Raw genomic sequence first — 25877 nt, 5'->3', positions numbered from 1 at the left:
TAAAGCAAAACGAGTCATAATCTCTGCTGCTCAAGGGTCTTGCCTTCAACTTGTAAAAGATGCAACACCTGTGACGTGCATTAAAAACAGTGACGTGCAATAAAACCGGTGTGCCCAGCATGCATTCTGAGCTGAGAGCTGATTTACAGGAGTTGTGGAGGATGAGGGACAAGTCCAATGACGCCAGCTGACAAAGCCAGGGTGTAGAACCCTTCTCAAGGTGACCGAACCATCCATTTCTGCAACAGGTCAGAAATATGTGAGAATGTGTGTGTGTGTGTGTGTGTGCTTCTCTAGATTAAAAGAGACTTAAACCCTGGCTGGTTTGGCTCAGTGGATAGAGTGTTGGCCTGGGGACTGAAGGGTCCTGGGTTTGATTCCCGGTCAAGGGCACATGCCCGGGTTGTGGGCTCCATCCCCAGTAGGGGGCATGCAGGAGGCAGCCGATCCATGATTCTCTCTCATCATGGATGTTTCTCTCTCTCTCTGTCTCCATTCCTCTCTCTGAAATCAATACAAATCTATTAAAAAAATAAAAGGGACTTAAAAGACACCCCCCCCCAAAAAAAAGACATAACAACCAAATATAATGTGTGGACTTTGGATTTAGAGTCAAACAAACCAAAATGTAAACAGACATTTTAAACTATCAGGGAAATGTGATCATGGGCTGGTATCAGATGGAACCAAAGAATTATGGTGAATTTTGTTAGGTGTGATAATCTCATGATCATTATGTAAAATACATACTGAAATTATAGGGGTGAACTGATATGAAGTCTGGGATTGACTTTAAAATACTTCAGCAAAGAAAAATTAGCTGATGCAAATATGGCAAAATCTTAACTGTCAAATTGGGTGATGAGTGTATGGGGGTTCAGACATTCTGGTATGTTTGGAATTCTTTTATACAAAAGAGTTTGAGTGTTGTTGGAATTCCAAAACCTTAAAAATCCTGCTGGCTCTGCCTCTCCTCTCTCAACTGTCTCCCAAATAAGTACAGGCTTATCTCATTTTATTGTGCTTCACAGATGTTGCAGTTTTTACAAATTGAAAGCAAGACCCTACACCTATGGAAAGATTGCAACTAGCTTGAGATACTCGCTTTATTGCCGTGGTCTGGAACCCAATCCACAATATCTCTGAGCTATGCCTGTACCTGTCATGTGACCAAGCCTGAAGGAGGGTGGTTGGCTGAGAAGTTAAGAAAAAGTCAGATGCTTGATCCCGCCTTCCCATCTGTGGCTCCAACGTCAGTTTTAGAAGGGCTTGTTGCCCTGGCCAGTGTGCTCGCTTGGTTGGGCGACGTCCCATGCACCAAAAGGTTGCTGGTTCGATTCCCAGTAGGGGGAGTGCAGGAGGTAGTTGATCAGTGTTCCACTGTCACAGGGATGTTTCTCCCTCTCCCTCACTCCCTCTCCCCCTCTCCCTTCCTCTCTCTAAAATCAATTAAAACAAACAAAAACATGTCCTCGGTGAGGATTTTTTTAAAAAAGAAGGCCCTAGCCGGTTTGACTCAGTGGATAGAGTGTTGGCCTGCAAACTGAAAGGTCCTGGGTTTGATTCCGGTCAAGGGCACATGCCCCGGTTGTGGGCTCCATCCCCAGTGGGGACGTGCAGGAGGCACCCAATCAATGATTCTCATCATTGATGTTTCTCTCTCTCCCTGTCCCTTTCTCTCTGAAATCAATAAAAATATATTTTTTTAAAAAAGAAGGGCTCGTGGTGTCAGGGTCGAACAAATCTGGAAAAGCCTACTGGGCACCCGTGGATGATTACGGCTAAAGATGCTCCAAGGCCAGGACTAAGGACAGTGCTTGAGGTGCCACAGGCACAGCATTTAAGGAGGCACTCCATCTCCGAGACTGACCCTGTGCTTGCTGGACCCCAAGAGGGAGTGTCTCCTTAAAACCTGTGCCTGAGGGACCTCACTTGCCTTACCCTGGTCCAGGGCCTAGTGCATTGAGTGCTCAATTCAACTTCCAGAAAACTAGGGAACTGGACAGGCGATCCTGCCCCTTCCGCACTGAAGGAAGGAGAGGGGAAGTCTCAACGGGTAGGCCTCGGCTTCCTATGCTGACGAGGCAGGTGCAAGTTCTAGGGATGGAACTCCCGAGAGCCCTACAGCCCTGACCTCAGCCTACTTACCATCTCTAATGGCAGTAAACCCGGAAGTGTGCAGACTGCACCAACTCCACTGCTGCTTCTCAGAACAAAAGCTAACTGGCCCTCAGTTTGGGTAAGGTCGGTCTCTGAACCGAACCTTGGGTGCTCTCTGCTGGCCTCTCTGATCACAACAGCTGGCACTGAGGCCATGCTGGCCTGACCTGAAAAGGGGCAATGATCAGACCAAATTTTAAGAGGAAGGGAGAACTGGAAAATGTTTATATTAGATTCAAGTGTCTTTGGCTCTGAGAGATGCGCACACCAGGCACCAGGCTCTGTGGGTCCTGGGCCAACTCCACCCCATCAGGCCTCAGAGCCTTGATCGTCCCCACACAGCCACACCGGGGACTGGGAATGCTTTCATGAGGTTTGATTTTTTCCTAACCGTCCTGAGCAGCATCGTTCGCATTTGCAGATGAAGTTGAGGCATGGAGATGTCCCAGGTCAGTCACAAAGCTAGTGTGAAAGCTGGGTTCACGCCTACGTTTTAAAAAGCATTCAATACAGCATTATTAACTATACCCACCCAGCTGTCCATTACATCCCCAGGACTTATAACTTGAAGTTTGTACCTTTTGACTCCCTTGACCCATTTCACCAACCCCACCTCAGACCCCCACCCTCTGGCAGCAACCAATTTGTCCTATGAGCTCCTTTTCTTTTCTTTCTATTTTAGATTCCACATATGAGAGTTCATACGGTACTTGTCTCTGTCAGACTTATGTCACTTAGCTTAATACCGTCACGGTCCATCCATGTTGTTGCAAATGGCAAGCTTTTCTTCCTCCAACCCCCACACCAGTTTTCCCAAGGAGTGGATTTGGGCAGACCAAGACACAGGGAGGCCGGCACCTAAAAGATGTTGGGCTTCTTGGGGGTGAGGCCTGGCTTGTGCTGGGGAAGGACCAGGTGAGGCAATGGGAACTTGACCTTGGAGTCATGGAATTGGTTGACTGCCGGTGGCAACACTTGCTGGCTGCAACCTCCTCCACCTTTGTGACCTGGGTTGAGTAGGCCTGGGGGACGTGCGGGGAAGGGGGTGTCTCCGTGGCACTGGGTGATGGCACCCCAGTGGTCAGGTCCCAATACTCCTAGTACATGCTGTGGGTGTCACTGCGCATGGTAGCATAGCCAGATGACAACGTTTTTTGCCCGAAGGGGGCATTTTTCGAACACTTGCCCGCAGCAGGCGATTTCCCCTGAAGATTTCTTCATTTTCTCCAGTTGAGACTCAAAGTACCAGAAGCAAGACTTGGCAATGACACGGTTAGGCACGAAGACACACATGTGGTAGAGGGGTGGTGTGCGGCACTTGGTGGTGGGCAGGCAGCACCCCCCACCTTGTGCTCCAGCAGAGTGCCCAAGGCCCTCATAGCATCCTCTTTCCTTTCGCCGCCACCCACAAAAGAAAGATTTCCTTCCTTTTATGGCCAAATATTCCATTGCATGTATATACATTTTCTTTATCCATTCATTTATTGATGGATAGATATCTAGGTTGTTTCCATATCTTGGCTATTGTAAATAAGGCTGCAGTGAACATGAGGGTGCAAATATCTTTACAAGTCAGTGTTTACTTCAGATAAATACCCAGAAGTGGAATTGCTGGATCATATGGTAGTTCTATTTTTAATTATTTTATGGAAACTCCATACTGTTTTCTATAGTTGCTGCACCAATTTACATTCCCACCAACATACTTCTTGTCTTTTTGACAATAGCCATCCCGACAGGTGTGAGTTGCCATCTCATTGTGATTTTGATTTGCATTTCCCTGATGATTAGCAATGTTGAGCACATGTTTATGCACCTGTTGGCCATCTGTATGTCTTATTTGGAAAAAGTCTCTCCAGATCTTCTCCAGTGGTCGGCAAACTCATTAGTCAACAGAGCCAAATATCAACAGTACAACGATTGAAATTTCTTTTGAGAGCCAAATTTTTAAGACTTAAACTTCTTCTAACGCCACTTCTTCAAAATAGACTCGCCCAGGCCATGGTATTTTGTGGAAGAGCCACACTCAAGGGGCCAAAGAGCTGCATGTGGCTCACGAGCCGAAGTTTGCCGACCACGGCTCTACCCATTTCTTAATTGGATTGTTTGGGATTTTTTTACCATTGATTGTATGAGTTCTCTTTATATTTTTAACACTAACCCCTTATGAGATATATAATTGCAAGTATTTTCTCCCATTCATCAGGTTGCCTTTTCATTTTGTCAGTGGCTTCGTTTGCTGTGCAGAAGCTTTATTTTCATGTCACCTCACTTGGTTGTATTTCTTGTTGCCCTTGCTTTCCGTGTCAAATCCAAAAAATCATCAGCGAGACTGATGTTAAGTGCTTACTGCCTATTCTAGGAGTTTTCTGAATTCAGGTCTTACATTTAAGTCTTTAATCCATTCTGAGTTGATTTTTGTGTATGGTGTAAGGTAGTGATCTAGTTTCATCCTTTAAAAAATAAAGACTTTTTAATTGATTTTAGAGAGAGAAAGGGAAAGAAACATCGATGTGAAAGTGATACATCAATTAGCTGCCTCCAGCACACCCTTTACCCGGGATCAAACCCGGGCATGTGCCCTGACTGGGAATTGAACCTGCAGCCTCTCAGTGCATGGGACGATGCCCAGCTGAGCCACACCAGCCAGCGCCAGTTTAATCCTTTTGTGTGTGGCTGCTCAGTTTCCCCAACACCATTTACTATCTTTTACCTGTTGTATTATTTTTGGCTCCTTTGTCGTAAATTAATTGATTATGTATGTGTGGGGCTATTTCTGGTCTCTCTTCTGTTCCATTGATCTACATGTCTATTTTTGTGTCAATATCATACTATTTTGATTACTACAGCCTTGTAATATAGCTTGAAATCAGGGCATGTGGTGCCTCCAGCCTTGTTCTTTCAAGATTACTTTGGCTATTCTAGGTCTCTTGTGGTTCCATGCACATGTTATGTTTTATTTAAGTGAAAAATGTCATTGGGATTTTAATAGGGGCTGCATTGGACCTGTAGATTGTTTTGAGTAGCATGGACATTTTAATAGTATTAATTCTTCCTATCCAGGAGCACAGACATCTTTCCACTTATTTGTGTCCTCTTCAACTTCTTTCATCAGTATCTTGTAGTTTTTAATGTACAGGCCTTTCACCTCCTTGGTTAAATTTATTCCTACATATTTTTCTCTTTTTTAAAAGTATTTTTTTATTGATTTCAGAGAGGGAGGGAGGGAGGGATAGATAGAAACACCAATGATGAGAATCCTAAATCGGCTGCTTCCTGCATGCCTCCATTGGAGGATCGAGCCTGGCACCCTGGCATGTGCCCTGACCAGGAATCAAACAGGGACCTCCTGGTTCACAGGTCAACGTTCAACCACTGAGCCATGCCAGCTGGGCCCTACGTATTTTTCTCGATGCTATTGCAAATGGATTTGTTTTCTTAATTTCTCTTTCTGATAGTTTGTTAATAACTATCAGAAAGTTTACGGAAACACAACAGATTTTTGTATGCTGATTTTGTATCCTGCAAATTTACCAAATTCATTTATTAGTTTTAAGTTTTTTGTTTTGGTGGAGTCTTCAGGGTTTTCTATATATACTAGGGGCCCAGTGCACAAATTCATGCACCTTGAAAGGAACTGTGGGCCATGAGGCTGCAGTAGGCACAGGGGCGGGTCTCAGCCCATCCTCCACGCCCCCGCCCGGCCCCTCCCACTGTGGCCCCAGTCCCGTCTGCTGGCGGCCCGGCTCCCAACACCGCTGCCCCATGCACTGATGGTGCGTGTATCTGCAGAAGGCGTGGAGCGATCGGGGCCAGGGCCAGTGCCAGCAGCAGGTGCAAGCACAGGGCGGGACCACGGCATGCGTGAGCAAAGAATTTTCAGTAACCACCAGAGGCTCGCCCTGATGACGGCGACTGGTGCCTCATCTTGGTCTGGCACCTCCACTCACCTACTCCACCATCTCACCGTGGCCAATGCCCGCCATGTTCCACACACGCTCCCAGGTGGTCAGCACATGTCATAGTGACTGGTTGTTCGGTTATTCTGCCGTTCGGCCTATTTGCATATTAGCCTTTTATTATATAGGATAAGATAGTACAGTGGTCGGCAAACTGCGGCTCGGCTCGCGAACCACAGTTTGCCACTCTGTTGACTAATGAGTTTGCCGACTACTGGGATAGTATTATGTCATCTGCAAATACAGTCATGTACTACATAACAATGTTTCAGTCAACAATGGTCCCTTTATAATAGAGCTGAAAAATTCTTACTGCCTGATGTCAGCCATTGTAAGGTAGTGCAACACAGTACTCTGTGTTTGTGGGGATGGTGTAAACAAACCTGTGCTGCCAGTCATATAGAAGTAAAGCACATGCTTTTACAGTATGGTAACATATAGTACAGTATACAAGTATAGCACATACAGTTTTATACAGTACACAATACTTAATAAATTACTATGTTACTGATTTTTGTACTCTTTCTAACTATAAAAGAAAAAGGTTTTTTTTAAATCCTACTGATTTTGGGAGAAACATTGATGTGAGAAACATCAATCAGTTTCCTCCAGCATGTGCCCTGACTGGGACTTGAACTCGAAACCTTTTTGGTGCATGGGACAGTACTCTAACAGCCACTCGGCCGGGAGGAAAAGTTTGCTGTAAAACAGTATGCTGTGTTATGCCGGCAGCAGCCCCATTTGATTGCATAATTTTTTTGTTTTATTTAATCTTGCATTGTTTTATAGATTTAGTGTAGCCTAAGTGCACAGCGTTTATAGTCTATAGTAGTGTGATGTTCTAGGCGCTTTACATTCACTCACCACTAACTCACTGACTCAGCCAGAGCAACTTCCATTCCTGAAAGCTCCATTCATGGCAAGTGCCCTATACAGATGTTACCAATTTTTATCTTTTATGCCATATCCTCCTATATAATAAAAGCATAATATGCTAAATGTCTGACCAATCGGTCAACCGCTCGACCAGTCACTATGATGCGCACTGACCACCAGGGGGCAGACACTCTGACTGGTAGCTTAGCTTGCTGCTGGGGTCTGGCTGATCAGGACTGTGCGAGAGGGCCGGACACTCCCTGGAGCCCTTCTGCAGTCTCCTCCGCCCCCCTATACTGGGTGAGATGGCCCCGGATCACCAGCCAGGCCGAGGGCCCCTACCTGTGCACAAATTCATGTACTGGGCCTCTAGTTTTTACATATTTCTATGTTTAGATCTGTTCAGATCAGCCGTGGGCAAACTACGGCCCGCGGGCCGGATCCGGCCCGTTCGGCTGTTCTATCCGGCCCGCAGAGCCGAAAGAGCGGAGGGTTCTCTTGCTCTCCCCTCCGCTCCTTTACTTTGAATTTATATTAGTTCACACAAACACTCCATCCATGCTTTTGTTCCGGCCCTCCGGTCCAGTTTAAGAACCCATTGTGGCCCTCGAGTCAAAAAGTTTGCCCACCCCTGGTTTAGATACACAAATACTATTGTTACAATTGCCTACAGCAGTGGTCGGCAAACTGCGGCTCGCAAGCCGCGGTTTGCCGCTCTGTTGACTAATGAGTTTGCCGACCACTAGCCTACAGTATTCAGTACAACATGCTGTACATGTTTGTAGCCTAAGAACAATAATAGCCTAGGTGTGCAGGAGGCTATACCACCTAGTTTTGTGTAAGATGACTCCATGATGTTTGCACAATGACAAAAATCCCTCAACGATGCATTTCTCAGAAAGTATCCCTGTCATTAAGTGGCACATGACTATAGTGAGTTTTACTTTTTATGATTTGGATGCCTTTTTCTTTTCTTGCCTCATGGCTATGGCCCAGGTCAGTGACAAAGCTAATGAATGTGAAAGCTGAGATTTAAACCCTGATTTAAAGCCCACTTCTTTCCCAGGTCCTACTGCCTTTATGGAATTGGAGACAGTATGTGCACTTTGCCATTTCTGGCACTGGGCAGGGCAAGACCAGAGGCCTCTTCCCTGGACTGCTAAGTATGGGAAGTCAATCTTGGTCCTCTTCCACTCCCCAGCCAGGGCATACTAGTTCTCACCCACACTGGGCATGTGCAGTACCCCAATTAAGTCTTTTTAAAAAATTTTTAAAAAGTTTTGTTGGCCCTAACCGGTTTGGCTCAGTGGATAGGGCGTCAGCCTGCGGAATCAAGGGTCCCAGGTTCGATTCCGGTCAAGGGCATGTACCTTGGTTGCAGGCACATCCCCAGTAGGGGGTGTGCAGGAGGCAGCTGATCGATGTTTCTCTCTCATAGATGTTTGTAACTCTCTATCCCTCTCCCTTCCTCTCTGTAAAAAATCAATAAAATATATTTTTTTTAAAAAAAGTTTTGTTGAACATATTACATATTTCCCCCATTGACCCCTCTATCCCCCATCCCCCAGTAATATTTGTTTATTGAATTTATTGGGGTGACATTTGTTAATAAAAGTCAAATGCTGGTTCTCAAACGTCTCCCATCTCAAACAATTCGCCTCTCAACCTGACAACCCTTTCATGCTCATAGGTGTATGATCAGTCATGCGTCTCTCAAGCAACAAAGGAGAATGCGTATGAGTGTTTACTGCTGTTAACATGTCAGGAAATTGTACTGTGATTATTTTCATGTTTTTTTGTTTTTGTTGCTCATTATTATTAAATTTTTATTTTTTAATGTACATTTCCTTTTTGTTAAATTTTCATTTATATTTCATGTCCTTTTTTTAAAAGTGTTTATAGATTAAACTGTACATTAGACATGCACTGTATATAAGGTTAAAATGGCGTAATTTGGGGTTCTGGAACAGATTAATTCAATTTACATTATTTCTAATGGGGAAAAATGCTTTGGTTTTCAAACAACCTTCAGAAACAAATTAAGTTCATGAACTGAGATTTTACTGTCTGTAAGTTTCAGGTGTCATTTAAATCTTTCAACATCGCCGAAACCGGTTTGGCTCAGTGGATAGAGCGTCGGCCTGCGGACTGAAAGGTCCCGGGTTCAATTCCGGTCGGGGGCATGTACCTTGGTTGCGGGCACATCCTCAGTGGGAGGTGTGCAGGAGGCAGCTGATCGATGTTTCTGGCTCTCTATCCCTCTCCCTTCCTCTCTGTGAAATATCAATAAAATATATTTAAAAAAAAAAATAAAAGTAAATCTTTCAACATCTACTGGGGCTCACACTCACCTCAGCACTGTGGGGAGGTGGGAGCTCAGCAATGAGCAAGGAGACTTGGACTTGTCCTGTGGGAGCCTGTACAAAATGCAGATCCTGAGGAATATCTGGTCCTGTCTAATCTAACAGCTCCAGTCTACACACCTTACATCAAACTCAGGAGGTCAGAGCTACGAGAGGGGAGCAAAAATACGGTTGTCCTCCTCTGGGTAAGGCCAACCCTCCTACCAAAGACAAAGCCACACAAATTTCAGGCCTATTACCAAGCCCCTCAATTTTTATGAACACATTGAGAGTTGTTTAGCTTGTTGACAGCCACTGCGGAGCTTCCCAGCTACAGAGGGTCTGAATGGAACACACCCTGGCAGCAAATCAGAAGTGGCACTTAATAACTCACTCAAGCAATCATGTGCAGTCCTCTTCCAATACTTCTGATCACAGTGAGGAACAAGTCTCACGTGGATGCCAATATGTCTTAAATCCTTCCTTGAAGTTGGCTAGTCTCTCTCTTGAACAAAAACATCAGGATTCCCCCCTCGTAAGTGGCTGGAGCTGAAGGCACGCAGGGCCGGAGACGCCGGAGACTTGGGACGCGGAGCTGCACACAGGCGGTGAATAATAGCAATTCGAGTCTGCAATAAAAAATGGCCTCCAATAAAACTACATTGCAAAAAATGGGAAAGAAACAGAATGGAAAGAGTAAAAAAGTTGAAGAGGCAGAGCCTGAAGAATTTGTAGTGGAAAAAGTATTGGACCGACGTGTAGTGAATGAGGTGGTGGAGTATTTCCTGAAGTGGAAAGGATTCAGATGCTGACAATACTTGGGAACCTGAGGAAAATTTAGATTGTCCAGAGTTAATTGAAGCATTTCTTAATTCTTAAAAAGCTGGTAAAGAAAAAGATGGCACAAAAAGAAAGTCTTTATATGACAGTGAATCTGATGATAGCAAATCAAAGAAGAAAAGAGATGCTGCTGATAAACCAAGAGGCTTTGCCAGAGCTCTGGATCCTGAATGAATAATTGGTGTCACAGACAGCAGTGGAGAGTTAATGTTTCTCATGAAATGGAAAGATTCCGATGAGGCAGATTTAGTGCTGGCAAAAGAGGCAAATATGAAGTGTCCCCAAATTGTAATTGCTTTCTATGAAGAAAAACTAACTTGGCATTCTTGTCCAGAAGATGAAGCCCAATAATTGTTTGCATTGCTTTTTATATATATTTATACATATATATAAAATCTGGGTCTTGGTTTTTTTGATTAGTGTGAAGAAAGAACTATATTATAATGAAAAAACAAAAACAAAAAACATCAGGATTTAGGTTCAGAGCCTTTGGCAGGTAACAGTATACAATTAGAATTTAGTATTATTTGTCTTAGGCTTTTTCTTTCATTGCATTTTTATTTTTTATTATTTTTTTAATATATTTTATTGATTTTTTACAGAGAGGAATAGAGAGAAACATCGATCAGCTGCCTCTTGCACACCCCCCACTGGGGATGCGCCCGCAACCAAGTCACATGCCCTTGACCGGAATCGAACCTGGGACCTTCCAGTCCGCAGGCTGACGCTCTATCCACTAAGCCAAACCGGTTTTGGCTTTCATTGCATTTTTAAATATTCATTTATTTCTGTACTCAACTTTTATTTCTGGTTAGTGATAGCAGTATTTAGTAATTTCTGACATCATGTGGTTAAGATCAAAGATAGTGCCATGAGTTTGAGAATTAAGTGACAGGGTTGGAAGTCAGTTTGAATCATGGCTCTGCTACAGTCTTGGAAAAATAAACTTTTTGAACCTCACTTTTTTTCCTTTGGAAAATGGAAATGCTGAGAAGATGCTCTCCTGTCCCCAAAATAAGGTATTTAAAAATTACCATGTGTCCAACATCCAATACTCATAGTACAAATGAAAGGTCTAAATACCAAAACTTAATAGCAAAGCACAAAAACACAAAATCACCAAAAAGCTGGTTGTTTGGTTTCAACTCCTGGTTTATTAACTACCCACAGGCCACCTAGGTGAGAAAGTATCATGCCTGTAAATTTGTTTTTTTTTGTTTTGTTGTTTTTTGGTTGTTTTTTACTGATTCTAATCACTTTATTGTGGAACATTAAGGTTTTGGGGGAGGGGCTTAACAATGTTAGTAATACTATCAAATGAAAAGGAAATTTGGTATCTTAATCTTTAAATATTTTATTAATTTTTTACAGAGAGGAAGGGAGAGGAATAGAGAGATAGAAACATTGATCAGCTGCCTCCTGCACACCTCCCACTGGGGATGTGCCTGCAACCAAGTTACATGCCCTTGACCGGAATCGCACCTGGGACCCTTCAAGTCCGCAGGCCGACGCTCTATCCACTGAGCCAAACCAGTCAGGGCTGGTATCTTAATCTTTTGACCAACAAGACAAGTTCAGGATTCAGTTCAGAGAATATTTTTCACTGAGACTCCACCTCCCTGGGATGCTTGGTCCCCATGGCTGCCTCCAGGCCTGGCAAGCATGCTGTAAGTTTAGTTTTTATAGTATGATTACCATAACCTAGCTAAGTACCAGCTAACATGTTCCTTGCCATACAATTCTGTTTTAAAGGTTACTGAAGTATAACATAACCATCTATGATCCCACACAGATTTCCTGATCCGACAATGTTTTATCCTTCCAACCCACTTTAACATCACTATTAATACACAAGTGATAAAAGCAGGCTATTTTACAAAAGTTTCCCTGTAAAATCCAAATACTCATACCAATGTCAATTTCTAGTTTGGTAATGCTTAAAAAATGTTACCATTTGGAGGAAGCTGGGGATAGGGTACAAAGGATGTCCTGTATTATTTTTTGTTTACTCAGAAACTATAATTATTTTAAAATGTTTAATTTTTTTTTAAAATTTACTCATTAAAATGGGAGTATGAACATTGTAGCTCAAAATTTAGAACGAAAATCTGAATTGCTTGAGATGGTGGGAGTCATCTGACAAATGATGCTTCAGTCAAGGGGACGGTGGGGCCCAATGAAAAAGGCCAATTTATGCACAATGCTCATTACTAACTGGTAGCAATAAACATTATATAATTTTGTCACATCTGCTCTCCCCAACTCCTAGACCAAGAAGGCTCTGAATTAGCTATAGCATTAAGAACAGTGTGAGAAGGAGAAAGGCCTCCTAATTTTGCGAAAACCCAGCGAGAATACTTTACATATAATTTATTTCAGTCATTGCACTTGAGGCTCACTCACACCAACTGCACAATCCCGGGCAAACAGTCTGCCAAGGTTCGGGACTGGGTCGGGACCCAGGCCTCACTGGGTTTCATCTCGGACCCTCCCCACCAGCGAGTCGGCCTGGCTCAGGGCCAACCTGTCCTTCTTCTCCTTCTGCAAGACCTGCTCCTCCCAGAGCGCCTGGTCCACCTGATCGTCAGTGAGCACGACCGGCTGGTACTTCTCATCAAAGAGCCGCTCATTGGTCTCCGAGTGCAGCTGATGGGGCCCGACGACGCGCAAATGTGCCGGCAGGTGGAGGAACTCGTCGTCGTTGATGTCGCAGTCGCGCATCCGAGCACCCAGCACCCACCAGCGGCCCACGAAGCCCACGTCCAGAACCCGGTCTGGGAACTCAACCCAACGGGGCTGCAGGTAGCGGCAGCGGGCCTGGTAAAGGCTGGCCTGGGCGTCGTAGGGCGCCTCATACACTAGCGAGCAGAGGCCCAGGTTCACGTGGCGCAGACGCCCGCGGCCCCGCAGCCAGAGCAGCTGCTGGACATACGCTTCTGAGGCGCGGTTTCGCGTGGCCGGCGCCAGCAGGAGGAGGGTCCCCGACGCGTCGAGCAGGGCCTCCTCGAAGGCCGCCTCGCTCGGCGTCAGAGCGCAGCAAGCCGCCGCGCCGCCCAGCAACCCCAAGTAAACGGCTGCCCGGCCTGGCCGAGCCCTCGCCGCCGCCGCCGCGTCCCTGCAAGCGTCGGCGTAGTCCCGGAGCAGCGCGCGGGCCCAGGTGCCTATGGGAAAGAAGGCGCGGTGAGAGGGTTCCGGGGCTGCAGCCAGTCACCTCGCCGCCTCTCGCCGCTGCAGCCACCCACCCGCCGTACTCACCCAACCTCGCCCATACGCCTGGCTTTGCGGTTGCCGCGACCCCTGTCTCTCCGCGGCGTCGCAACCAAAGTCGCTTCAGAGCTGCCGCGGCCATCCCCTTCCGGCTTGACGTCCCTTTTCCGAAGAGAAACGACAGCTACACGAAGTAAAAGGCCCGGGAGTCTCATCTGCGCAGGCGTCAATATTGCCGGTAGTGGCTTCCCATCGGAAGAGGATAGAAAACGGACCGGCGCCGGATGTTGCTCTCTGGGACGTGTGGGATTGACTGGCAGGTAGGCCGGCCGCGCAGGCGCAGAAACCCCTGGCCACGCCGACTGAGACGGCCTCAGGTGAGGAGGGCGGGTTGCACCTGTGGGTAGGGTCGGCGAGTTCACGCCCAAGTGGGTACCGTTTACCGCCAGGTCCGGCTGGGTGCGGAGGGATAAACTCCGGGAGGGCGCCGAGTGGGATTGCGTGCAGACCTGATTTGGCCTCTGTCTTCAGAGCGGGATGCTGCGACGCCCCTGAGCAACCATGGCAGCGGCCGACGAGCTGGCCTTCCATGGTGAGTGCGACTGTGACCTGGCCCGACCTCCTCCCCGCTCTGGCCAGAACCTCGCATCCAAGTCTTAACTCATATCTGACCCGAGCCGCAGTGAGCTGTCAATCCTGACCTCAGGCGTGAAACCCAGCTCTAACTCGAACTCTGCTCCAGTCCTGAACTCCGACCTCAAACCGGAGCCGCTACCCCAGACCTGACCCCATCCCAGAACCAGCCCTCAGTTACCATCCCTTGTTAGAAGTGGGGGAACACACTCCTTCCCACTCCCGAAAATTGAGGAAGCCTGGCCCCGCGTTGGGGAGAGCACTGAGGTGGCTTACAGTTAAAGTCTTGGTCCCCAGACAATTTGGGCCAAACCAAATTGTCCTGACTCCTCCCCACGAAACATGCCTGTGTCCCATATTTATTCCCGATAGAGTTCGAAGAAGCCACTAATCTTCTGGCGGAGACCCCAGATGTGACTACTATCAGCAGAAGTGATCAGCGGACCCCAGAGGGGCATGTAGCTGTGGCTGTGGGCTCAGGTGGTAGCTATGGAGCTGAGGACGAGGTGGAGAGCGACAAGACTGCGGTGAGTCCCTTAAGTCCCTGTGCCCTTATCCTCCAGCCCCTGCTTGGCCCCAGGCAGGGAGGGCAGGCACTGAAAGCCCACCCTGTGCAGCTTCTACAGGAGGAGCAGCAGCAGCCAGGATTCTGGACCTTTAGCTACTATCAGAGCTTCTTTGATGTGGACACCTCGCAGGTCAGATCTGGGAAGCTGGTGGGAGGGGGCTCTCATGCTTGGGGTTCAGCTACTTTGCCCGGAGCCCTTTCTGTGCAGTGGGCTCTGGGCAGGTTGGAGATACACACGTGGGAAAACGAGCTTCCACCCAGGCTAGTGGAAGTAACTGGTGGCTATGTTCTGATGTGCTGTGCTGGGCTTTGGGGAACACAGGAAGCACACTTGATATGGTGGGTTAGAGAAAGGCCTCCTGGAGGTGGTAAGGGATTTGCTGAGACTTAAAGAAGGAAAACTTAGACAGGCAGGGTGGAAGGATGCCTAAGTATGTTCCAGGCACAGGGAACATCACATACAGACCAGAAATGAGAGAAGGCAGGAACTATCACAGACGCTACCTGTCACTTAATCTGGGTTGGAGCATGAGAGGTGGGGGATAGACAGACAGGCAGAAGCCAGGTCACAAAGGGACTTGTGAGGGATGTTAAGGACTTTGGGTTTTATCCTAAGTGTGCTGGGGAGTTGTGGAGGGTATAGAGCAGGAGAGGATGGAGTGGAATGAGCAGATATGCAACATGGAAGGTGGCTCGGAGGCCCCATGCCAGGGTGAGAGATGATAATAAACCAGGGCTACTGAGTCAGAGGACCTACTGGAGAGAGATTCGGGAGGGAGAATGCCCAGGACCTGTTTTCTATCCTTACTGGGGTTGGGGGAGGCAGCAAGGGTGGCAGTCCAGGGCAGCCTTGCAAAGAGGAAGGTGGAGGCCCTTAAGTCTTTCAGTGGGACACTGGTATATTGAATGGGGCTGGTCAGGGGAAGGGGCTCCAGGCCATGGGAACAGCTCATCAGAATCCCAGAGGAAAGTGCATATTCCTTTCAAGCAGTGTGGAGAGGAGGTGGGAGGGCAGCAGGGGAGCCTCTAAGGTCAGGGGAGGAGCTTGGCCCCTTTCCTCTGTAGGTGGGAAACCCCAGCAGGCTTCCATCCTGTGCCCGGCCTTGCCCCCAGGTTCTGGACCGGATTAAAGGATCGCTGCTACCCCGGCCTGGCCACAGCTTTGTGCGGCACCATCTGCGGAATCGCCCAGACCTGTATGGTGAGTGAGGTTGTGCTTTTAGCTCATTTGATTCACTTAGCAAATGTGAACTGTACATCTGACCCTACAGTACAGCTTAGAAGAAAGCAGAGTCCCTCATGGAGAGTATGAGCCTTAAGGAGACGGAGACATCAGAGGTTGCAGAGAAGCAGTCAGGTCAGAGGATGATAGTTGCTATTTTGTATGGGTTGGTCAGGGAAGGACCCTCTGAGGAGGGTGAGAGAATGAGCCTTGTTGGTGTCAGGGTTGAGCTAAGGAGAACTAGGGGAAAAACATTCCAGAAGGGGCATAAGCTCTGTAGTGGGAAGACACCTGAACTGCAGGACAGCATTGTCATTGGAGCAGAAGAAACTGCCAGGCCACCACCTGGTGACAGACCACACAACCTCCTAAGTTTCAGTAAGGGAGCTAAGTGTTCCTAGGTGCCCTCTGATCACTGTGGGGCGAGAGGGTGGAAGCCGGGAGGCCAGGGAAGAGACAACTACTATGGTCCAGATCTTGGGGGAAGAGAGGAGGAGGAGCTTGGGGTAGGGGGACTGGCCCCAGGGATAGAAAAGAGTGGTTGGATTCTGGCCTATGTCTTGAAGGATAGGGCTGACAGAATTTGTTGACCCACTAGATATAGGGTGGGAAGAGAAGTGCCAAGGTGGGTGCCAAGGTTTTTGCCTGGACTATGCCAAGCATGAAGTTGCTATTTATCAACAGGAAATGCTGGGCAGGTTTGAAGGAAAAGTGAGTGTGGTGGTGTGGAAAGTGAGGTGCACACGTGGAAAGTGAGGTGCACACGTGAAAACATTGAATAGAAGCCTGAGGCTAAGGGCAGAGGCATTTGGGAGTTGTTGGCCTAGAGGTGGCACAAAACCTTGAGGTTGGACAAGATCATGCAAGGAGTGAACACAGACAGAGGGGGGCCAAGGACTGGGCCAAGCCAGCTCCCCATAATTAGAGGTCTGGGAGTGAAATAAGTTAAGGAATTGCCAGTGACATGAGACTTTGAAGCCAGAGTGTGGACTCTTTCCAGAGGGAGGGGGATCAGCTACATCAAAGGCTGTTGAAAGGCCAAGAAAGATGAGGACTGAGCTAGCACTGGATTCAACCACCAGGTTGTCATATGGGTGGGTGTAAGTCAGGTCAGTGGAATGGCCAGTATGGAGGCAGCCCAGAGCTTGGAAAGACTGGGACAAAACAGGACGTCACCTGTCCTGGAAGCCCTGTGACTGGGACCCTGACTCCACTCCATCTGCAGGCCCCTTCTGGATCTGCGCCACACTGGCCTTTGTCCTGGCCATTACTGGAAACCTGACAGTGGTGCTGGCCCAGAGGACGGACCCCTCCATCCACTACAGCCCCCAGTTCCACAAGGGTAAGCAAAATAGGCAAGGCCCAGCACCTGGTGGGTCTAGGGGTGCCATGGGGCCCCAGAGGTGACTGCCTACCTTGCCCCCCAGTGACGGTGGCTGGCATCACCATCTACTGCTACGCCTGGCTGGTACCACTGGCACTGTGGGCCTTCTTGCAGTGGCGCAAGGGCGTCCGGGAGCGCATGGGGCCTTACACATTCTTGGAGACTGTGTGCTTCTATGGCTACTCCCTCTTCATCTTCATTCCCACTGTGGTGAGTATGGCCCCAGGGGGTGGGGATGGCATGTGCCATGGAGAAACCTGGTAGCTATCTGCCCATGTTGTCCCCAGGTCCTGTGGCTGATCCCTGTCCCATGGCTACAGTGGCTCTTTGGGGCATTGGCTCTGGCCCTGTCAGCTGCTGGCCTGGTGTTCACCCTCTGGCCCATTGTCCGCGAGGACACCAGATTGGTGGCCTCCATGCTGCTCTCTGCTGTTGTACTACTCCATGCCCTCCTGGCCATGGGTTGTAAGGTATGGGTCTGGGGTGGTCAAAGTTGGACCTCAGGGTTGGGAGGCAGCTTGCTTGTCCTGATGCTAACCTCAGGGGTCTGGGTTCAGTTTTACTTTTTCCAGCCACTGCCTCTGGAGCATATGGCACCTACACACCAGGACACATCTATGCACCCAAACGTAGTCCTGACACCCACCCCGCCAAGGCCTATGACAACCTAAGGCCTGAGGCTACAGGTAAGGAATTGTTTCCAGCTGTGGCTAAAGGGCTTCCAGCCTCTTCCCCGCAGGAGCCACTGGTCAGTTTCTCTTTCAGGTCTAACATGAGGGGACACTGCCTGCCCTGCCCCCAAGATGATGAATGAAGGTTCCCTTGACATTTCAAGATCACTCTGCTACTTTCCAGACTTTTCTTACAAAGCAAACACGTTTATTTTCTATGCAAAGGTGATTCAGAGAATTTATATAAAGGTGGGAGAAGGGTGGCTGAGCTAGGAGCTTCCAGTGCAGCTGTTGCCCCATGGGCCACCTGCTGGGCCTTTCTTCTTTCCCAGAGGGTCCAGCAGGAAAGCAAAGGGTCACTCCAGCCTCAGCTGTGCCCACCCTTCCCAGAGTGCCCAGTTAGCGGGGCCTTGGGCCTAGCCTTGGCTCCACCACATCCAAGTTTGGGGGTGTTAGAAATGGGGGGAGCAGAAGTAGAAGAAAATTGCCTGTGCTGAAACACATTTCCTTGTTTATTTTGTTTTTTCTTTTTTTTTTTTTTTGAGGGAAAGATCCCTGCAAGGCCCCTTCCCAGATTGAGAAGGGACCAAAATGCCATCATCATAGTAGGGACTGGAGCATCTACAAATACTGAGGGAAATGCACAGGCCTAATGTCAGCTACAAGGAGAAAGGACGCCTTCCATGACATATCCTTGAGGTTTCTGTGTCTGCCCCCAGTGGCTGACAGGGACCCTCCTTCCCTCCAGGCCCACAGGCCTCCTATTCTAGCTCTTGGCAGGGGTGGGGCAGGGGGACCCAGACAGGCTCAGGGACAGGACAGCAGCAAGAGGCAGGGGCTGGACGGAGGGTCTTCCCAACAGCTGGGGTGGGTTGTACATTCAAGTGTGAGGTGAACCCTTTTGTGGGAGGGGGCTGTGGGGCTACACAGGCCTGGCCCCACCTTGTCCTGAAGACCTGGCAGGGCCACCCCTCACCACCGAGCCTCTGAGTTGGGGACAGGGGCTGCTGGCTCGGCCCGGCCGGCCTGGTTTTTTCAGAGGGTCTGTGGATTGACACTGGTTCTTTTTGTAAAAAAATAAAATTAAAAAAAGCAGCATGTCACGCCCATTGTGACCAACGCCTGGTAGTTGAAGGGGAGGCCCCATCTAGCTAAGACTGCCTTCCCACTGGAGATAGGCAAGGGAGGGCAGGTGCCGGGGAACTGGGCAGGGCTAGTTGCTCCCTGCCACCTGCCCGCAGAGCCTGCAGCTGTCAGGCCTGGACACGCCTGTTTCATTAGATGTTAAGTCCAGGTCAGGATGGAGAGGGCAGGAGTGGGGAACAGGGCTCCCACAACATGATCTTGTGTAAAATATGGCAGCGACACGCGCTCAGAGCCAAGATGCAGTGGATGGTGGGGTGGGAGCGGCGGCAGCAATGTTGTGTAAAAAAGTGTCCAAGTTCCCATAGCAAAGAGGACTGTGACTGGTGTTTGGGCTTCTCCAGTACAGGGTGAAAGCCGCCCGGGCAGAGGGATGGGTGGGCAGGGTCTTCATTTGGTTTCCTGGTGCTGTCAGTCCATTCCCCACTGGAGGGGCCTAGCTCCCGTAGTGCATGGTGTTGGTTGGGATGGACATGGGTGAGGCCATTGAGATGGCAGGGCCACCCATGGTGAACTGGCTGTTGACTGCATAGTGGGCGCTGGAGCCTCCGCCACTGCTGCCTTGGGTGCCGGAGGACCCTGTGGAACAGGACAAGGGCACTGAGGGCCAGCTCTGCCCCCTCGCCTGCCCAGCCCCACAGCAGAGTCACAGGGAGAGAGAGAGCAGGCGAGAGGGCCAGTGGGTGGCCCAGCAGTCAGCATGCTCACACCCAGGTGACCCTCCCCCTCCGTTACCTTGGACAATCCCTGTGCTCATTATGGAGCCCATCCGGGAGTGGGTGTGATTGACAATCCCTGTGTTGGCTGCGCAGCAGAGGGAGGAAGGAAGGGAGACGGCGTCACCGCCCCCAGCCAGCTCAGGCCCCTGTTCTGCCTGAGGTAGGCACTCCCACTCACACTGTCACACCAGGGTGCAGGGAGGGTGAGTGCAGCAGTGGCAGAGCGAGGCAGAAAGGAATGAGGACCTCAGCCAGGAGCCCCAGGAAGAGGAAAAGGTGATACAGAAGGCCCAAGCACATGGGCCATCCTGGGCAGCAAACCCCCCCCACCTCCCCAGACCCGGGGACACTCACCTAAAGGAATCAGGTTGTTGTGGCCCACACTGGAGCCGCCGGAGATAACACTGCTCAGGTCATAGGCAGTTGGCATCCCTGTGTCCAGAGAGGGAGATGTCAGGGGTGGGGTCAGTGTCCTGTTCAGGGTTCAAGGGGCCAGAACTACCAGCTTTACCCAGGGAGTGCTGGTAGGTGTGACCAAGAAGTGGCCCTCCCCTACATACCCCCAAACAGGGACCTGCTCACCAGTCACAGTCATCCCACTGCTGAGGTTGTAGGTGCTGCCTGTGTTCCACATGTTCTCTGAGGGGGATGTGTAGTGGGAGCCAGGTGGGGGTGAGGGTGTCGTGCCTGTGTATCTGCAGCAGAGAGGGATGCATGGGCAGGGCCAAGAGGCTGCAGGCCAGAAGGAGCCCCCTCCCTCTGATGCAGGCCAAGGGCCCATCGTACCTGAAGAAGGGGTTTTTCAGATCCAGGAGGTTACTGGATTTGGAGCCTGTCTGGTCTACCTGGGCCACAATACTGATGTCATAGCTCTGTCTGTAAGAGAGGGCAGGAGTCGGGGGCCATGAGCTGGCTGAGTGGATGAACGCCTTCCTCCCCCAGCCCAGGGTGGCAGCTTGTACCTTTTGTTGGCAATAAGCAGACATGTCCCTGAGAGCGTGTCCCCAGCCTTGGCAAACAGTGGTGACTGGAACAGGCACCGGACCTGGTACCAGTGGGTCAGGGGCTCTGTCGGGGCCGTGGACAACCACACTGTCATTCTGCCAAGAAGGATTAGGCATGAATTTGACTGGGCTGGAGCCACCACCCTGTGCACCAGGAGCTCTCCCAGGTGTCTGCCCTCTCTGATAGTTCTTCTGGGGCCCTGGAGCTAAGACAGGCTGGCCACCCAGGTAGTCCCAGTCACATGCCCACACACATACACAACAAGGAGACAACAGTCACGGGGTGCTCATTCACCCTGACATACATGCCAAAGACTGGCCAGGCCCTGTGAAGGACAATCACTCAGAACAGGCGGACACTCTCCCTTTCCACAACAGTCTCTGGCTCAGGGCAAGCTCTCACTGTCTTTTGGGAGGGACAGGGGAGCCCTCCCAGCCCCCAGTCAGCATCCAAACCAGCCAGGCTGGGGTTCACAACTGCAGAGAAGTCCCAGGGGCTGGGGACAGCATGCTCTGCTCTGTTGAACTCACATGGAGCCAATGAATGCGACGTCAAACCAGAAAGCCAGACCGTGAACCAGCCCGGAATGCAGCATGTGAAATTTGAATGGGATTTCTATCCTGGAAAGCAAAGGGCAGTGATTACTAGGGAAGCTGAATGGGGACTGGTAGGAGAGAAGAGGGGTGGCCAGGTGCAGAGTCCCAGACCTTGGCCCACTTGCCTGACCTGGGGCAGTAGAATGCCTGCAAGAGCCAGCAGTGGCCCAGGACGAGGGACGTGAGGGCTGGTACCTGTGCAGATCCCCTTCTTTGGCTTCTAAGAAGTTCACCGTGTACTTGACAGACTTGGCCATCAGGATCCGGATGTCAAATGTGTCCTGGGAGAGACCACATGGGTGACCTGGCTTTGAGCTCAGGGGCCAGCAAGGAAGGGGAGAGCCCTGCCCTTCTCCCTGAGTCTGGCCATGGCCTCCAGGCCATTCAGGTCAAACCAGTTAGCCCTTGTCAGACATGCTGGGGGAGGATGAACTGGTACCACACCATGGAGGACAATTAGATGACAGCTCTCAAAATAAGTGTTCGTATGCATTAGAGACTTCCACTCCCAGGAGTTCAACCTAGATAGATGTGCACATGTACAAATTCACACACCTAATTACAGATTGTCTATAGAAGTGACACACTGGGAAACATCTAATTAAACTGGTGGCCCATCCATAAAAGGCTGTATGTGAAAAAGAACGAAGAGGCTCTTTATGAACATATGGGGAAAGATCTCTGAGATAAGCAAGTTAGAGAACTGTGTGCTGATGTCCAATTGCAGCTACAATGCAGATTTTCTTGCCAAGAATTATACGAGCCAAATAAAATACAAAGGGAAAAAACCAGTTGCTTGAAAGCACTGGAGAGCAATAGCAGCAGCCAAGGCTTTGGGGGCCAAGATCCTAGAAAGAAGGGAGTTGCTTTTTCCTGTGCCTTTCCCCCTTGGTATGGGACCTTTCAGCGGTTTCCCTGGGTCAGAAAAGCAAAATGGGGGCTCAGGGTTACCAAGGCAGTTGGGACACAAGGAGCCAAGATGCTAAAGGAAGTGTGGAAATACAAGGTGGATGTGCTGTATGTGATTTCACTTTGTGGCATTTACCAATTCCTGAGCTGTAGGGCAGTGGTCGGCAAACTCATTAGTCAACAGAGCCAAATATCAACAGTACAATGATTGAAATTTCTTTTGAGAGCCACATTTTTTAAACTTAAACTTCTTATAACGCCACTTCTTCAAAATAGACTCGCCCAGGCCGTGGTCTTTTGTGGAAGAGCCACACTCAAGGGGCCAAAGAGCCACATGTGGCTCGCGAGCCGCAGTTTGCCGACCACTGGGTAGGGTGGGGGTTAGAGGACAAGAAACCAAGCAGAAGGCCACTTCTAAGACACTAAAAAGCTAAGGAAGCCCTAACCGGTTTGGCTCAGTGGATAGAGCGTTGGCCTGCGGACCGAAAGGTCCCAGGTTCGATTCCAGTCAAGGGCATGTACTTTGGTTGCGGGCACATCCCCAGTAGGGGATGTGCAGGAGGCAGCTGATCGATGTTTCTCTCTCATCGATGTTTCTGGCTCTCTATCCCTCTCCCTTCCTCTCTGTAAAAAATCAATAAAAATATATTTTAAAAAAAAAGCTAAGGAATGTTCAGCACCATATTAGTGCTGAGAGGCTGGAACCAGGGCCCACTTAAACCACTGAAGGCTACACCCTAAAGCAGCAGTTCTCAAAGTGTGGTTCCTTCCAAAGCACCCAAAGTCAAAACTATTTTCACAATAAGACTCAGATGTTTTCTGCCCAAATTCATTTAACTCACCTGTGATATCACAACAGAGGCATGCAGAAGCAGAATCCAAATTTAAAATGCCAGTATCCTCACTGAAAAGTTTTGGACAACAGTTTCTGTTCTTAAAAATGCTATTTATGCTAATGGACAATGGTTTCACTACTGTTGTTTTTTTAAATGAGTTAATAAATATTTTTAAATTTCTTGGGCTTAGGTTTTGTTTTTCTGTGTTTTAAAAAATTTTTTATTGATTTCAGAGAGGAAAGGAGAGGGAGAGAAACATTGATTGGCCACCTCCTGCACGCCTCCCACCAGAGATCAAGACCACAACCTGGGCACGTGCCCTGATCAGGAATTAAAAAAGGCCTCTTAGTTCAGCAGTCGCCAACCTTTTGGATCTCACAGACCACCAGTTGGCGACCGCTGCTCCAGGCGTTTCCTTAAACCAGCGGTTGCCAACCTTTTGGACCTCATGGACCACCAGTGGTCTGCGGACCACTGGTTGGCGACCACTGTCCTAGTTCATAGGTAGACACTCAACCACTGAGCCACACTGGCTGGGCTTAGTTTTTAATATCAATAGACACAGACAGTATATCAATAGATATAACACACATTAACAAAAGTTCTTTGGAGTTCTCCATTTTTAAGAATGTAAAGGGAACCTAATATTAAAATGTTTGAGAATTAATGCCCAGGAAATATACCAACTGAGTCTGAAAAGTAGCCATTAAGTATCTCACTCAAATGCATGCCAGGACCAAGTGATCTTGTCTGAAAAAACAAATCCTTGAAAGAAAATCATCATCCAGAGCCTTTACAATTTTGCATTTTGGCATTTGATGACCAGGCACCAAAACACAGGACCAACGGATGAGAACCAAACAGCAAGAGGATAAACAACAAAAATACACCATTTATCCAAATACTAAAAGTGACCAAAGACTTATAATTAATATGTTCAAGAAGGAAGGTGAAAAAATGGAAAATTTCACAGAGAACTGAAATTCTTCTCTCTCCCTCTCTGAAATCAATAAAAAAAGATAAAAAATAAAAAGAATTTAAAAATCAGATTAGACATAAAGAATTGGAACTGAAAAATAAATCATAAGAAAATACAAAAATGAAGCAATTGAAAAAAATATGGAAATATAGAAAAGAATATAAGAACCATCTGAGACATGGCGAAAGGTTTAATGTACATGCAATCAGAATACCAGAAGAAAGAAAATGGTGCGGAGGTAATATTTAAAGAGATACTGCTCAAGAGTCTCTCAAAACTAGTGAAAGACATCAAGAAGGAAAAACAATTATGTATTAAAAGAAAGCAAGAAAAGAGTTAAAAAGACGTAACAGGAGAAATAGAAAAATAGTAAAATGAAATATTTATATCCATAAAAAGCAATTACATTTGATGTAAATGGGCTATTCACTTAAGACAGAAAACATTAACCTTGTTAAAAAACAAAAACCCAAATACATGCTACTTACATGAGACAAACCTTAAGTGATAAGGACACAAAAAGGTTAAAAGTAGGATGGAGAAATATATAATGTACAAAGATTAACCAATATAAAACCAAAGTAGCTAAACTGCCTTAAAAAAAAAAAAAGGCTTAAGGCAAGAAATACCACTTGAGGTAGAGACACATTTTTATAATGATAAAAGGACCAATCCAACGGAAAGATATAATAATCCTAAACCTGTACGCACAAAATAATGTATCCAAAAATATAAAGCAAAAAGTATCAGAACTAAATGGAAAATTTTATCTATAATCAGTAATAATAGAGATAGTGATTTGACCAACATGGTTAACAAATGGGACCCGAGAGTAACTTACCTCTGTATTCAACAAGTACACATAGAACATAAGCCAAAAGAAACTTTATAATGGGCATGAAGCAACTCTCAATTTCAAAGGACTAAAATCATACAGTGTATGTTCTCTGACCACAGAGAAAGAATGGTATGTTGAATATGCCATATATAATTTGAGAAAGAAGGTATATATACACATTTGTATATGTACATTTAGGTATAAAACTTCTCAAAAGATACACATGATATATTGTTTGCCTATTGGAAGGAGAACTGTGTGTCTGGGGACAGGAGCAGGGAGGATTTTCACTTTTATACTTTCTTGATTTGTGTACCCTGGGTCTATATAATCAGTTCAAAAATCTCAATAATTAAAATCAATCAAATAAAATCAGTTCACCAAGGATCAATTCATCTAATAACAGTTCACATGTACTGCATGCTTACTGTGTGCTAAGTGCTCTATATGCATTGCCACTTTATTCCCAACACATCAGTGAGAGAACTCTGTTCAGGGGCAGAAGGGAGAGCTCAGAGAGAAAGTGGTGTCCCTAGGGCTGCAGCTTGCACAAGGCCTGACAGGACCCGCCCCCTCTGATCCCCAGAGGAGTGCCATGCCCAGTGCTAACTGTGATAGCACCTTGGGTGCTCCACTCACCACTACAGGCTGCCGGAAATACTCATCCACAGCGGCACCTCGGAGGGCTGACAGGTCCACTCCATGGAAGGATGGCTGGTACCTGCAGAAAGCCCCCAACCCCCACAGTAAGGTCACCAGCAGCAGAGAGGCAGGTGGGTAGCCTGTCTTCTCTCCCAGCTGGCCCTCGTCCAGCCCAAGTCTTTCAGGTCCTACTGAGAATAAGGAAAAAAAGAGGCAGGGCCATCCCTGAGAAGGCAGGACACGCAGGGCACTCACCAGAAGTTGGCCTTAGTGAACTGCTCCATGTAGAGCTGTTCATCCGTGAAGGGCGCGAGGTGGACATCACCAATGGTAGGGAACATGTTTCCT

General features: G+C 48.1%; 4 protein-coding genes and 1 pseudogene across 12 annotated transcripts in view; 2 read left to right on the top strand and 3 right to left on the bottom strand.

The window, feature by feature from the left end:
* Nucleotides 1-3018: 3018 nt before the first annotated feature.
* Nucleotides 3019-3539, bottom strand: LOC308251735 (large ribosomal subunit protein eL20-like; annotated as a pseudogene). The gene has a single exon. The product of its transcript is annotated as a large ribosomal subunit protein eL20-like (transcript).
* A 6368-nt stretch (nucleotides 3540-9907) lies between these two features.
* Nucleotides 9908-10493, top strand: LOC308251734 (chromobox protein homolog 3-like). The gene is made up of 2 exons (XM_080675451.1): nucleotides 9908-10144; nucleotides 10195-10493. The coding sequence occupies exons 1-2, from the start codon at nucleotides 9979-9981 to the stop codon at nucleotides 10353-10355; spliced, it is 327 nt and encodes a 108-aa protein (XP_080531577.1). The 5' UTR covers nucleotides 9908-9978; the 3' UTR covers nucleotides 10356-10493.
* Nucleotides 10494-11515: 1022 nt separating this feature from the next.
* TIMM29 (translocase of inner mitochondrial membrane 29) lies at nucleotides 11516-13567 on the bottom strand. The gene is made up of 2 exons (XM_080674911.1): nucleotides 13433-13567; nucleotides 11516-13338 (listed from the first exon to the last, which is right to left on the bottom strand). The coding sequence occupies exons 1-2, from the start codon at nucleotides 13524-13526 to the stop codon at nucleotides 12644-12646; spliced, it is 789 nt and encodes a 262-aa protein (XP_080531037.1). The 5' UTR covers nucleotides 13527-13567; the 3' UTR covers nucleotides 11516-12643.
* Nucleotides 13333-18970, top strand: YIPF2 (Yip1 domain family member 2). 7 transcript variants are annotated; one of them, XM_080674907.1, is made up of 10 exons: nucleotides 13333-13761; nucleotides 13916-13976; nucleotides 14390-14544; nucleotides 14635-14715; nucleotides 15699-15786; nucleotides 17033-17149; nucleotides 17235-17401; nucleotides 17479-17661; nucleotides 17749-17877; nucleotides 17957-18970. In XM_080674907.1, the coding sequence occupies exons 2-9, from the start codon at nucleotides 13946-13948 to the stop codon at nucleotides 17860-17862; spliced, it is 936 nt and encodes a 311-aa protein (XP_080531033.1). In that variant the 5' UTR covers nucleotides 13333-13761; nucleotides 13916-13945; the 3' UTR covers nucleotides 17863-17877; nucleotides 17957-18970. The 7 variants fall into 7 exon arrangements, with proteins under 7 accessions (XP_080531033.1, XP_080531036.1, XP_080531030.1 ...); XM_080674910.1 differs by having other exon boundaries at nucleotides 13639-13761; nucleotides 17945-18969; XM_080674904.1 differs by having other exon boundaries at nucleotides 13639-13761; nucleotides 15651-15786; nucleotides 17957-18969.
* Nucleotides 18056-25877, bottom strand: part of CARM1 (coactivator associated arginine methyltransferase 1) — a 53933-nt gene continuing 46111 nt past the window's right edge. Inside the window, exons 7-16 of one of the 2 annotated variants that reach the window (XM_080674902.1) lie at nucleotides 25785-25875; nucleotides 25527-25608; nucleotides 21521-21606; nucleotides 21260-21349; nucleotides 20687-20824; nucleotides 20511-20600; nucleotides 20307-20419; nucleotides 20079-20156; nucleotides 19741-19809; nucleotides 18056-19584 (exon numbers count right to left, since the gene is read on the bottom strand). In XM_080674902.1, the coding sequence (XP_080531028.1) occupies nucleotides 19442-19584; nucleotides 19741-19809; nucleotides 20079-20156; nucleotides 20307-20419; nucleotides 20511-20600; nucleotides 20687-20824; nucleotides 21260-21349; nucleotides 21521-21606; nucleotides 25527-25608; nucleotides 25785-25875 (980 nt within the window). In that variant the 3' untranslated portion in view covers nucleotides 18056-19441. The remainder of the gene's footprint in view (nucleotides 19585-19740; nucleotides 19810-20078; nucleotides 20157-20306; nucleotides 20420-20510; nucleotides 20601-20686; nucleotides 20825-21259; nucleotides 21350-21520; nucleotides 21607-25526; nucleotides 25609-25784; nucleotides 25876-25877) is intronic. The other variant, XM_080674903.1, reaches the window with a different exon arrangement.

Source organism: Plecotus auritus, assembly GCF_963455305.1.
Source record: "Plecotus auritus genome assembly, chromosome: 6".
NCBI lineage: Eukaryota > Metazoa > Chordata > Mammalia > Chiroptera > Vespertilionidae > Plecotus > Plecotus auritus.
This window is presented reverse-complemented; position numbering and strand designations above follow the sequence as displayed.